This window comes from Podarcis pityusensis (genome assembly GCF_964106645.2).
Source record: "Podarcis pityusensis genome assembly, chromosome: 6".
In the NCBI taxonomy this organism is placed as follows: Eukaryota; Metazoa; Chordata; class Lepidosauria; order Squamata; family Lacertidae; genus Podarcis; species Podarcis pityusensis.
This window is the reverse complement of record NC_138030.1, coordinates 57,571,123-57,582,981: the sequence shown is the minus strand read 5'-3', so window position 1 is coordinate 57,582,981 and position 11,859 is coordinate 57,571,123. Positions and strand designations below refer to the sequence as shown.

The window sequence follows — 11,859 nt, the reverse complement described above, 5'->3', positions numbered from 1 at the left end:
TGCACAAGGATTTGGCAGCTGAGGTACGAAACCGCATCCATATTGTGCAAGTACCCTGAAAGTTTGCTCAGTATTTTTCCTCCCAGTGGAAGAGGAGTAGGCCAGCATGGCATTAAGGGGATTTAAAATGGAACAAGGCATGGCAAGATCGGGTTTCAGATATGCTTGAAAAATGTCCATCATATTTAGCCACATTTAATTAAGAGAATCTGCAGAAAGCTGGGGTTAGGTCTGTAAATATCCCAGTCCCAAACATGCATTCCTATCTTTCGGCAGTCGTCTTCCTCCTCTTTCCACTTTGGGAAGCTGTTTATGTTGAAAGGGAAGGTTGGCTCCTTCCCAGCCCATCATGTGTATCCACTTGGTTCTCCTTGCAGTGAGCTCACAAGGCTGAATTTGGCACATCTCTTTAATACTTCTGGTGGAGGCTGATGTCACCAATAAGGGCTTCTTTTTCTGATTTCACTGCAGCACCCGACCATAAGGGACGTGGAGCGCAGAGGAAGAGGAGGCCACGTATTGCTAAATACCTGGAAGGAAAGCAAACTAGCTAGCAAGAGAGATGCCGGGAACAGAGTTTCATAACACAAATCACAGGCGTTGCAAATGTTCCCCTTTTTGCAGGTTTCCAAGGAAGAAAAACGACCCTCTTCAAGGATCACACTTCAGGATAAGAAGGCTGGAGTGAGCTTTGTTTTCCTTCTCTGAAACTGCTGCTCTTGTGTGCTGCTGTTGTCGTTTTTTTGCTTGCTCATGGTATCGATTGGCATTTCCAGGACAGGGAAGGAAACTGGTCAGTGCAAGAAATGGTATCAGCTCAGGAAGGGGTCAAAGATCTGTTAGGAACAGATCTTCTTCAGTATTTCTGACTTGGACAAAGCAGAAAGAGTACAGTGGTACCTCGGGTTAAGTACTTAATTCGTTTCGGAGGTCTGTACTTAACCTGAAACTGTTCTTAACCTGAAGCACCACTTTAGTTAATCAGGCCTCCTGCTGCTGCCGTGCCGCTGGAGCACGATTTCTGTTCTCATCCTGAAGCAAAGTTCTTAAGCCAAGGTACTATTTCTGGGTTAGCGGAGTCTGTAACTTGAAGCGTATGTAACCCGAGGTACCACTGTACTTCCAAAACCCCCACTTTGACCCTGAGATGCTGCAAAGGGGCACATGGACAGTGGAATTCTGTGACTCCTTGGATCCACATCCTTCTGCAAGCATTTGCTCCTCTGCAAACAGACCCTGGAATCCATAGCTGACAAGGATGTGGAAAGGAAACTCCAGCAGCATAGTTTTTGCAGGGTTCACTATACTTAGCTCTGCCTCCTGCAAAGTGCTGCCTGCACACTTTGGCCCCAAAAGCGATATCCTGGCCCATCACGTACAAACCCCTTATGATATAAAGCAGCTCTTGCTTTTCAGACATTTTCACACAGAACCCTGCTGGGAGCAAACCACAGCGGCTGATGCAGCTTCTTGCAAGACACCCTTCTCACTCCCTCTGGTTTCACATGCAAAGTTGCTATGATAAATGTTTTTAAAACACCCACCCGTCCAGCCCTAAGTGAGGGAAACTGCAGAGTGCTTGTGCCTTTCCTATGGAGGAAGTTCTTAAACAAGGAGCACCGTCCTCCCCCACCCTCTGTGATTTCCAATACAGTGGACGCTTGGGTTGCAAATGTGATCCGTGCAGGATGCACGTTCGCAACCCACAGTGGTGCATCTGCGCATGTGCAGGTTGCGATTCGGCGCTTCTGCACATGCGCAAAGAGCGGTTTAGCACTTCTGCTCATGCGCGACTGCCGTAACCCATTCCGGTACTTCTGGAACCGGCAGTCCGTAACCCGAAGAAACGCAACCTGAAGGGTCTGTAGCCTGAGGTATGACTGTAATTGTTAACACCCTCATTGATTCCTTAGGTTCAAAGTAGAATTCTAGAGTCACAGAATTAAAAAGGACCTCAAAGATCGCCTAGCTCCAGGGTGGAGTGACCTTTTCTCAGCCGGGGGCCACATTTCCTTCTGTGCAACCTTCCAAGGGCCAGGTGACAGTGGCAGGTGGAGCCAGAGGCAAAAGTGGGCGGATGTATGGATTTTACCTCTGTACAGCTAGCTACCTTCTACACCAGACTTCCTCCACCTCAGCCCTCCAGAAGTTTTTGGCCTACAACTCCCATGATCCCTAGCTAGCAAGACCAGTGGTCAGGGATGATGGGAATTGTAGTCTCAAAAACATCTGGAGGGCCAAGTTTGAGGAAGCCTGTTCTACACAAACTCAGACTCCCGCTCTGTCCTCCATCTAGACAAGGAAGAGGCATTGTCAGAATTCAAAGACACATTCCAGCGAAAGCCCCCAGGTTGTGAATCAGGACCAGTTAGTGGCCTGGGGTAAAGTGCTGAGGTTCCGTACCCCTGATGTGGCCCACCTCTCTGTTCACTCCTGAATAAGCCCAATTGTCCATCTAGTCCAGCATCCCATGGCAAAAGGAAATCCTCCTTAACGCTTACTTGAAATCTCCTTGTAATTCTAACTTGATTGGTTGTAGCCCGACCCTCTGGAGCAACAGGAAACAAATTTGCTCTGTCATCTATGTGTGAACCCTACAAATATTTGGCTATGGTTATCATATTGCCTCTTCATCGTGTTTTCTCCAAGCTGTCAAATACATCCAATTCCTTTGACCTTTACTTGAGATTCTACAAGGAAAGTTACTTTAACAATGCAGGCACTGCTGTAAATTAGAGAAAATGAAACTCCTCCTCCGATTTGTGTTTGAATTTTGTCCATCTACGTCATGCATCTAAAAGTTGATCACCTAAACTACCCCATATGCTAATGATGATAAAAATAATAATATTGGAAATAAACACCAGGAAAGCAAAGGATTTATTTTGAGCAAGAAAACTGCTAGCCTTTATGGTTTTAAGGAATTTTGACCCCAACAACTGTACCAAACTAATTCAATTACTGATGGCTCACACAACTCCTAAATGTTTATATATATATATAAATATATATGGAAACGCTTTTTTAAAGGGATCTGTGGTGGTGAGTATCTTTTTCCTTCCGTGAATTCCATGCCACCTACCGGGAAAAAAAAATCTTAAAACTTGCAAGTTTCCACCGCAGAGTGCTCTGCAGCCTTTGAATGTTACCTTTCCCTGGAAGCCTCAGTAACCACGCATAGCACAGATTAAATCAAGGCGAGTACAAAGCTCCGGGCTGTATCGTTTCCTGGGGGCGGGGTGGGGGGAAGAGAGAGAGGAGGGAGGAAGGAACATTACTCCGAAAACGCACATAAATTCGCTTTCTAAAGATCCATACTACAGATCACTCAGGGGCTCTGCTCACGTTAAGCACACTCTGCCCCCTTTTAAACAAATATACACCTTTGAACAATATCACCGAACTTTAATGGGCGTGTGCGCGCTTGTAGTTTATATTAACTCTGGGTTTGAGTTTCCCTTCTTCCACTGTTTTTTCCCCAGGACACTGACCTACCCTTTAATTGTTTGGTGATAGGCATGTAAGGGGGAGGGGCGTTACTTGTTTATTGGAACAGCACAGTTTAAAAAAAAAATCAACCCTGGCGAACGGTTTCTAGTCCCCCCTAAGGATGTATCCAAACAGGCAGCCAATCAGCGCTTACACAGCTTTTTCAGCTCGTCTTTTTTAAAGGGACAGTAGCAAACGGGTTATATCATATTTAAAGCGAAAGGCACCGACATTTGCGGGGTGGGGGGAAGCTGGAAAAAGCTCTCCCTCCCAGTTTCTCAGGAGGTTCTAACTTTAGGCTTCAGGAGAGAAACGGACCGCAAATGTGGGTCTTTAGCTGTTAACAGGGATGGGGAGATGGTGGCGAGTTATTGTTTGAAGGATACAAGGCGCCTTTTCCTGGATCATACATAGCCCCCAGGCATCTCTGAGGTTTTTCTTCGGGGGTACGGGTATCATTTTAAAACCCGTGTTTTAAAGATCTCCTAAACGGTACTCCCTCTCCAAAACTTCCTCAAACCTCCACCCAATTCTCTGTGTCTCTCCCCCCCCCCTTAAAAAAATAAATCTGGGGAGGTCCCGCTCCCTCCGTTTTGAGGCATTTTGAATAGGTCCTTATGTTAGGGCCATCCTGGTGTAAGATAACATTTTTAAAAAAGCGGTTTTAGTCCGGTTTCTGCAAAGGTGGGTAAGACACGACACCCCCTTCTCTGCAAGGAGAAACAAAAATAGCCTCGAGCGGACCAAAGGAGCTGGGCGGGAGGGTGGGTGGAAGAGATGGGGAACCGGAGGAGTATGCAAAGGTGGTCCAACCACGCCGCTCCTGTTCCTTTTTACTAGGACTGGGAGTTAAGTCCCGTTGAGCTCCGTACGGCTTCCTAATAAAGGTGTTTAGAAGCGGGGTACAAAAGGTGAATGAATGAATGGACCCCTGGCCATCGGGAGGCCCCGTTTTTAAGATTCCATTGGCGAAGCCGAGATCCCACTGCAAACCACAGATTCGCGCTTCCTTGGGAGTAAGCCCCACTGAGCAAGGTGGGAGTTACTTCTGAGTAAGTAGCACGCCTCGAGATGGGGGGGGTGCGCCTCTCACTTTGCGCACTTCTGAGCTGCGATCCGCAAGTCCCAACTGAGGAACACACACACACAGTCTAATGTATTCGGGAGCTGAAGGGGCTTGAGGATCGCAGCTTCAGCCTGGGCAGCGCTATATGAAAGGTAATGGAGGCGGGAGGTCGGGAGGAAGAGGAAGGCGGAGAAAGTGGGGCGGCCGAGCGCAAAGAGGATGGAGGTAGAAGCAAAGGGCAGGAGTAGGGCTCGGAGAGGGAGCGGGGAAAGGGAGCGAGCGAGGCAGGTGCAGCCACGGGTGCAAAATGGGGCGCCGAGGGGGCTGCTGCCTGGTGCGGCGCGGGATCGTGCTGTAGCGGGTGCAAACGACGCGCGGGGAGGCTGGGGCGAGGAGTGAGATCAGGGCGGTGCATGTGGGAAAGGTGAATGGTGCGAGCGAGACAGCGGGAGGGCGTCTGGTGGGGAGGCTGGGATTAGGGGAGGGTACCTGGGTCGAGGAGGGAGCCGGGTAAGGAAGGCAGCTCAGCCCCTCGGCAGCGGCAGGAGGAGGAGGCGGAGCCGCGGAGGCCCTCCCCCCAGCCAAGGGGACCCTTTAGGAAGCAGCCGGAGCGCGGTTCTCTCCGCCTCGTCCTGCCCGGCAGCATCTCCCCCGGTGCCACCTTAAACTCGCCGTTCGGGGGCGGAGCAACCCTTCCCCCCGCAGGCCGCCGATTGGCCGGGGAATGTATCCATTGTGGAACGTTGACGCCCGCCGCGTTCCATCCCTAGTGTAGCCACGTTCGGTTGAGCCGGGGGCAGCCGCGGTGGCGGCAGCAGCAGCAGCAACAGCAGCAGGAGCAGCTGAGGAAGGAGCCGGAGCCGCGGAGAGGGGCAGGGCGATGGGGTCGAGGCCGGGGCTGGGGCTTTGACAGCTGAAACCGGGGCGATCGGCGCGGCGCCAGCGGCGGAGCCTGGGCGAGCCACAGCTGAGGGAAGGCGCGAGGCTTCGGAGACCGAACGGCAGCGGAGAGATCCAGGCGGCGGCGGCGGCGGCGGCTTCGGTTTCGCCTCTTTCTTGCTGCGGACCATGTTCGCCAAAGGCAAAGGCTCGGCGGTGCCCTCGGATGGGCAGGCTCGGGAAAAGTAAGCGCCCAGGCACCGGAGGGGACTCCCGGGAGCAGCCGCGCATGGTTTCCTCCGACAGGCGTTCTCGCCGTCCCTTCATTGTCTTCGGGGAGCTCGGGCATCTGGAGGGGACGGGCATGGAGGCTGCGATCCAGGGGTGGAAGCGGGGTGGTCGTGGCGGGGAAAGGATCTCTCCCTACCGCGGTCCCGCCTCTTCGTGGTGGAAGGGAGAGCGGAGGGTGGCGGATCGGAAAGCACGATGGAAGAACGCATGCACCGCGTCCTTTTGTCTGAAGTGTCTGTCCGTCTGTGCAAGTGGAAGGGGTGAAGGGCTTTGTCCAGGCGATGAGCGATGGGTAGGCTTCCCCTTGGCCCTCCCACTTCGCTTCTAGAGTTTGCAAGTTTGGGCAAATCGGGGGGTTGGGTAGAAGAGGATTTCGGGGTGGGGGGACCCCTCTTAGACCAAGCTGGCCTTCCCCCAAATCTGTCCAGGCACTAGTGGAGAAAGACCTCAAACCCCCCTCCCCACACCTCGCTTTGGGTTCCTGGAAGCTTTAATGAATGGCTGGGGGATGCTGCTGGCTGCCTTGCAAATGGGGCATGTGCCTGCAGAAGTTGCATTTTGTTTCCTGCCCTGAGCTAGTATCAACTTATCTCTGAGGTGGGATGGGGGCTGCGCGGGGCGGGAAGGAGAGCGCTCCTTGCTCTCTGCACTGGAGGCAGGAAGGAAGTGATATTTCTTCACTGCCCTGCTTTAAACCTGGGTTCATCCCCACTGAAGTGAGAGGAAGCTCAGCGTGGAAGTGGGACAATCCTATAAAGTCTTGTTCGGCACAGTGGCCGCTTGCTCTTTTTCTACCACTTTTTCTTTTCTTCCGTCCTTTTGCAGGTTAGCTTTGTATGTGTATGAATACTTGCTGCATGTAGGAGCACAGAAATCAGCACAGACCTTTTTATCAGAGGTGAGTGGCTCTGTTTACTTTTGACCCTCTTCCCTCACCCCTTGTTTTAGATGGCCTTTGTTTTCAGAAGCAGGCACTGTAGCCTCCATTTTGAATTTTTTATCACCTTTTGCCATTTATTGCTAGTTGGGCCTCAGAGGCTGCTTGGGGAAAGGGGAGGTGAAGTGGGGGCTGGGGGCAGAGGAAGCATCTTTTTCTCCCAGTATCTAACCTCTTTGCACCCTTTGCTGTTTACAGATCCGATGGGAAAAAAACATCACACTAGGAGAACCTCCTGGGTTTTTACATTCGTGGTGGTGGTAAGTGGGCTGCTGCTTTCTCTTCCCCAAAATAGAAACTCCTATGCTTAACTGACTGTAAGTGGGAAAGAATGTCCCAGGCAAAAGTTTTGAGTGATCTTGTGTTCCTGCGTTGAGAAATAGACATAGTTGAACTGTGAGCTCCTCTCTTCATCCTAGTTGGGATTTAGTTCAGCAAGTGTTGGAGAAAAAGGTACTGAAGAAAGTCTTGATCAGTTGTTGTAACTGTTTCCAAGTCATACAAAATAGATGTTGCTTGAGCTTTCCTTTATCATTAAACAAGGCATAAGGGGGTCTAGCTGTAGCCTTTACTTCCTTATGTATGGTGATTCAGAGTGCAGCCATAGGACAGTTATGTGTTGCTGTTTGTAAGAAAATATATGGAGTACTTCTGCAAGTTACACCTATTGCTCTGTTTCTTCCCCCACCCTTGTTATGATGCTGAGGTGTAAATGTGTGACAGGATAGATCAGGCGCTGATATTTTTTATAAATGTATTTGCCTTCTCCTGAAACGTTTCCTTGGGAAGAGCTTTATTAGTCTTGCAGATAGATTTCTAGTTTTACTTAAAAAGTTTCAAAGAAACACTGGCACTTTCCCCTAGCTTCTGCACAGAGTTACTGATCAATGCTGCTTGCTATGAGGTTGTCTCTCCCTTGTGAATTTATCTCAGAGACGCAGATAGTCCAGTGGGCAGCTTCAACTTGACTGGAGCAGATGTGCAATTGGTACTGTGATGCTGGGTGATAGAAACATTTCTTACAACCCGGTTCCGAAGGGCAATTCTTGACAGTAAACCCCATTGATACCATTTGCATGTGATGAAGTTACTATGCGTCTGGGCAGTTTGCTACTAATGCAGAACAGGATGCTTTCAACATGACCATATGTGAGACAGGCTTGACACCCAAAGATGGAGAGTTGAGGGACACATGTTGCTTAGGTAAGCGGTGCAGTTTTTGGATTAGGCTTGTGGGTTGGTTTGTAGTTTATTTGAGTAGAAGAGGTTGAGGTAGCGCATGGAGTTGAAGGCTGCTTACTTCTGAACCTGTAGAGCAGGAGAGCTAAAAGGTTTTTTATTTCTCTTTCTAGTGTGTAGTTAGCAGAAGCATTTTTTTTTTGTCAGAACATTCTCTGTCAGCTGGCCCAGGTTAATGCTGTTTGGATTGTTTCCCAGTCTGTTACAGTGCTTGGGGTTTGTGCATAGTGTCAGGCGTCAGGCTATGCAGTCAGTACTGGTCAGAAAAAGTTGAGAAGAAAAATGTTAGCACCTGGAGTTTTTGATACTTGAAAAACAACCACCGTGCAGGAGCGCTTTGGCTATTTTCTGACACCCCACATTATTTACCTGAATGCCTGGGGAGACTGAAATTGTTCATTTTTTTAAAAAAGGTTTTTATTAAAATATTTTTACGGACGACAACAACATAACATCTGTTTTCAGTTCATAGAGTCCTTTCTACATGTTAGTTACATTAGATGTGAGACATTGCTGTCAATATGCATTGTGAGGTTATGGGGGAGAGGGGACAGAAAGAAAAGGGGGTGTGTGTTTTTTATTCTATTCCACTCTTCCTCTAAAGAGCTCAAGGTAGTGTATGTGGTTGTCCCATTTCCCCCATGTGTTTCTCACAAGGACCCAGAGAGGCAGGTTAGGCTGAGAGCCAGTGAGTGGCCCAAGGTCACCCAGTGAGCTTTATGATGGTAGTGGAGATTTTAAACCTGGGTTTCCTCATGACACTCTGCCCACTACACGGCACTAGATTAGTCAGCAATTGTATAAGTGACTGCAGCTAACATGGGGAGGACAGTGAGTTTTATTATCTAAGGGGCTTCCATTATGGCGGTGCTTATATATGTGCAACATCCAAGACAGAAGATGAAATCAATGTTGTATTGACAGTATGGCATTTAATGTCAAACTGAAACAGCTCTAATGGATTGCACTCTGGTTTGGAAGATGGCTTCATATGTAGAGGGAGATGTGTTCGGGTTTAATGGACCAGCACAACAGCCGGAATTGGACGCATTCGGTTCTAGCGAGAGGGCGATTAAAAGTGCTGTTGAATGTGCAGTAAGTGTGTAAGAGGTCCAAAAGTAAAAGTTCAGCCTGAGCATAGAGGGGAAACAGCAGGATGGGCTAGCCCTGGCAAGATGAGCAAAAGCGAATGGTTGCGGAAAGAAATCTCTTTAAACAAAATAGTGAGTCTAAATATAGGGAGCTTGAATGCCCCAGAGTTAGGAACACAGGTAGTTGTCTTATAGTGAGTCGGACCATTGGCCCATCTCTTCCAGTGTTCCAGAGTTACTAACTGTGATTCTCCAAGTTTTTGGAGGGGGGCATTCCCAGTCCTAATTAGAGGTGTCAGGAATTGAACCCAGAACATTCCTCAAGCAAAGCAGATGCTCTGCTAATGAGCCACGGACCTTCCCCAAGTTCAGCTTGTCTTTGGACACTTTCATGGGAATCTGCACATTAATAACCTTTGCATCCCCAAATGCACATCTTGCTTGTCTCTAGTTGGATGTTGTTGGAGGTGGAAGTCTCAAGTGGAACAAAGGTGATATACTGACTGCTTCTCTGCTAAAGATAGATGCTCCTCGCTGCTGAACTGTTGGCATGGCCAGACTTCATACCAAACACTGTATGTGGTGTTGTATATTGTACAGGTTCATAGTCATTGTCTCCTCTTTCTCTCTTTCCTTTGCCCTACAGTGTATTTTGGGACCTTTACTGTGCAGCTCCGGAAAGGCGAGATACTTGCGAACACTCGAGTGAAGCAAAAGCCTTTCATGATTATGTGAGTAACTTAATTTTTAATCCTTTTGACTAGAAACTCATGGGAATACGGCACACCGGAGCAAATGGGGAGAAAAGGGTGTTGCCATTGCTGCCATTCTGACTTGGTTGAATAATATTTTATAAAGTCACAGCTATGTGAATCTAGTTCAGATACTTATCTTGAGTACTTTAAGGTGGTGCATATTGATCTAGTTACATCGCCATGCATCTTCCTAGTGGCACGCAGGATAGGCAGGGTGAAGGAGAGATGCAGTGGCGATATTTATCATGTTGAAATCTCATTTGCAAACTTTCTGACATAAGTGAGTGGCTGTATTTGAATGTGGAATGCTCTTTCTCCAGGAGGAGAATGTCTCTGAAAGCTCATCGGGGCCTGTTTGTATTTATGAATCTTTCGTAAGGTTGCTGTGCAGGGCAATCCTGTGTGTGTTTACCTGGAAGTAAGCCCCACTTACTCCCAGGTAAGTGGGCCTAGAACTGTAGCCTTCGAGAGCCAATGGACTCGGTTCAAAATATCAATGCAAAGGTTTTCCCCTTAAGACTGCAATGCAGACTTCATTATTTCTTTAATTTTGAATTTTTGTATGGGCTGCGGGTACAAAATTGACTGTAAGAGGAAGGGTGAGCTATTGTATGCAGGGTTTGAATCGAGGTGGAGAATCTTGCATTTTTGTTTTCCGGTGTGATATTGATTACCCCCAAATAAATAGCAGGTGTCTGCGATGCGAGCATCTGGAGTTTGCTTTGTTACGGTGGGGGGGGGGGATGTTGTGAGAGTAACTATAGAGCTACAAGCCCCACAGAGGATAACGTTAGAAGCTGTTTCTAGTGACCCTATCCTGTTAGAGGGGACATTGCCCCAAGCTAACTGTTCTGGATAAACTTTGACTTGTCAGCTTCTACCTATGATGGCAGAGCATGGATTCCCAGGAGGATGTAGATTTTGATAGTTCATAAAAGGAAAGGCATCTTGTCCTTTTTCTTTTGTAACACACAGACTGAAGGATTTGTAAGGAGATGAGTTTCAGTGGAGAAAAAGCAAGCTGCTGAATGTTGTCCATGTTTCCATTGAGCTGAGCCTCAAAATAATATGCAGGGTGAGAAGCTGTGGTCTATGGGGAAAGTGAGTCGGAAGTGAGCAGTCTGGTTAAAAAGTATATACTTGGAAAGAGACCCCATTGGTTTTAATCAGTTTCTCACATGATTCGTAAGTTAAGATCATTAGGGAGCTGCTCCCTCCATAGCCTTCTGCCTCTCAGTTAACAGCTATAGTGTTGCCTGAATTATATGGTTCCTTCTCAGACCAGCTCCCTGGGAAAAAGGGGTCACTAACACAGGGAAGAGTGGGATAATTCGTCCATTGCTTATCTCTCTGGATGTTGCTGGAGCAGGGTGAGACCTGACAAAATAAATATGGTTTCAGAGTTGTTCTGGTAACATATGAACGGGGTCCCTGGTTTCTGTACTGAGGATCACAAACTCCAGAACAATAGCTCTTCTTGATATCTAAAGTAGCTTTTAGTAAAAGGTTTGAGAGCTTACTGTAGGCAGACTTCCTAGGCTAGAAGAAAACTTTGAAAATGTGCATTGCTCTGTGTTTATCATGGACATTCTTCTTCTGCAGAACCAACTTTTGAAAGGAGAGTTTCATATTAAATCCACAACCTACATTTTTAATTTTATCTCCTCCTGATGCAGCCATACCAGGAATATAGAACTATGTTTCCCAGAAAATTGGCAGATGGCTGGGCATTGATCTGGTTTTGTGTATTCGATTTGACCAAGTCCCCAAAGAGATCCTTTTGCCTAATGATGAACAATCTTTAGAAGATGTTTTTCTGACTTGTTGATGGGAAGCACTTGCTTTTGCGTGAAGAAGAGTAGGCTGTGACAGCATGAATTAGCAGGAAACTGTCTGTCTTGAAAGAAAAAAGCAAGGGAGAGGGGCACAAAAAACTTGAGCCCTAGTCTCTGTGGCTGGTTTCATTGTAACTCTGTGCCCTGATTTGTAGCCTTCCCATAGAAAAGCAGTTGTACTTAAAGGGGAATAAAATAATCTGGCATTTTTATTTATTTATTGGCCTGGTTTGTTTTCGACAAATGTTCTCTCCCCAAACAGTTTGCACCAATAAAA

General features: G+C 47.8%; 1 protein-coding gene across 4 annotated transcripts in view; it reads left to right on the top strand.

The window, feature by feature from the left end:
* Positions 1-5,475: 5,475 nt before the first annotated feature.
* The window catches only part of SSBP3 (single stranded DNA binding protein 3), a 167,713-nt gene continuing 161,329 nt past the window's right edge, over positions 5,476-11,859 (top strand). For 2 of the 4 annotated variants that reach the window (XM_081010678.1, XM_081010676.1), the window contains exons 1-4: positions 5,480-5,679; positions 6,551-6,623; positions 6,861-6,922; positions 9,639-9,723. In XM_081010678.1, the coding sequence (XP_080866804.1) occupies positions 5,624-5,679; positions 6,551-6,623; positions 6,861-6,922; positions 9,639-9,723 (276 nt within the window). In that variant the 5' untranslated portion in view covers positions 5,480-5,623. Of the gene's footprint in view, positions 5,680-6,550; positions 6,624-6,860; positions 6,923-9,638; positions 9,724-11,859 lie in introns of all 4 variants that reach the window. The other 2 variants (XM_081010677.1, XM_081010675.1) reach the window with 2 other exon arrangements.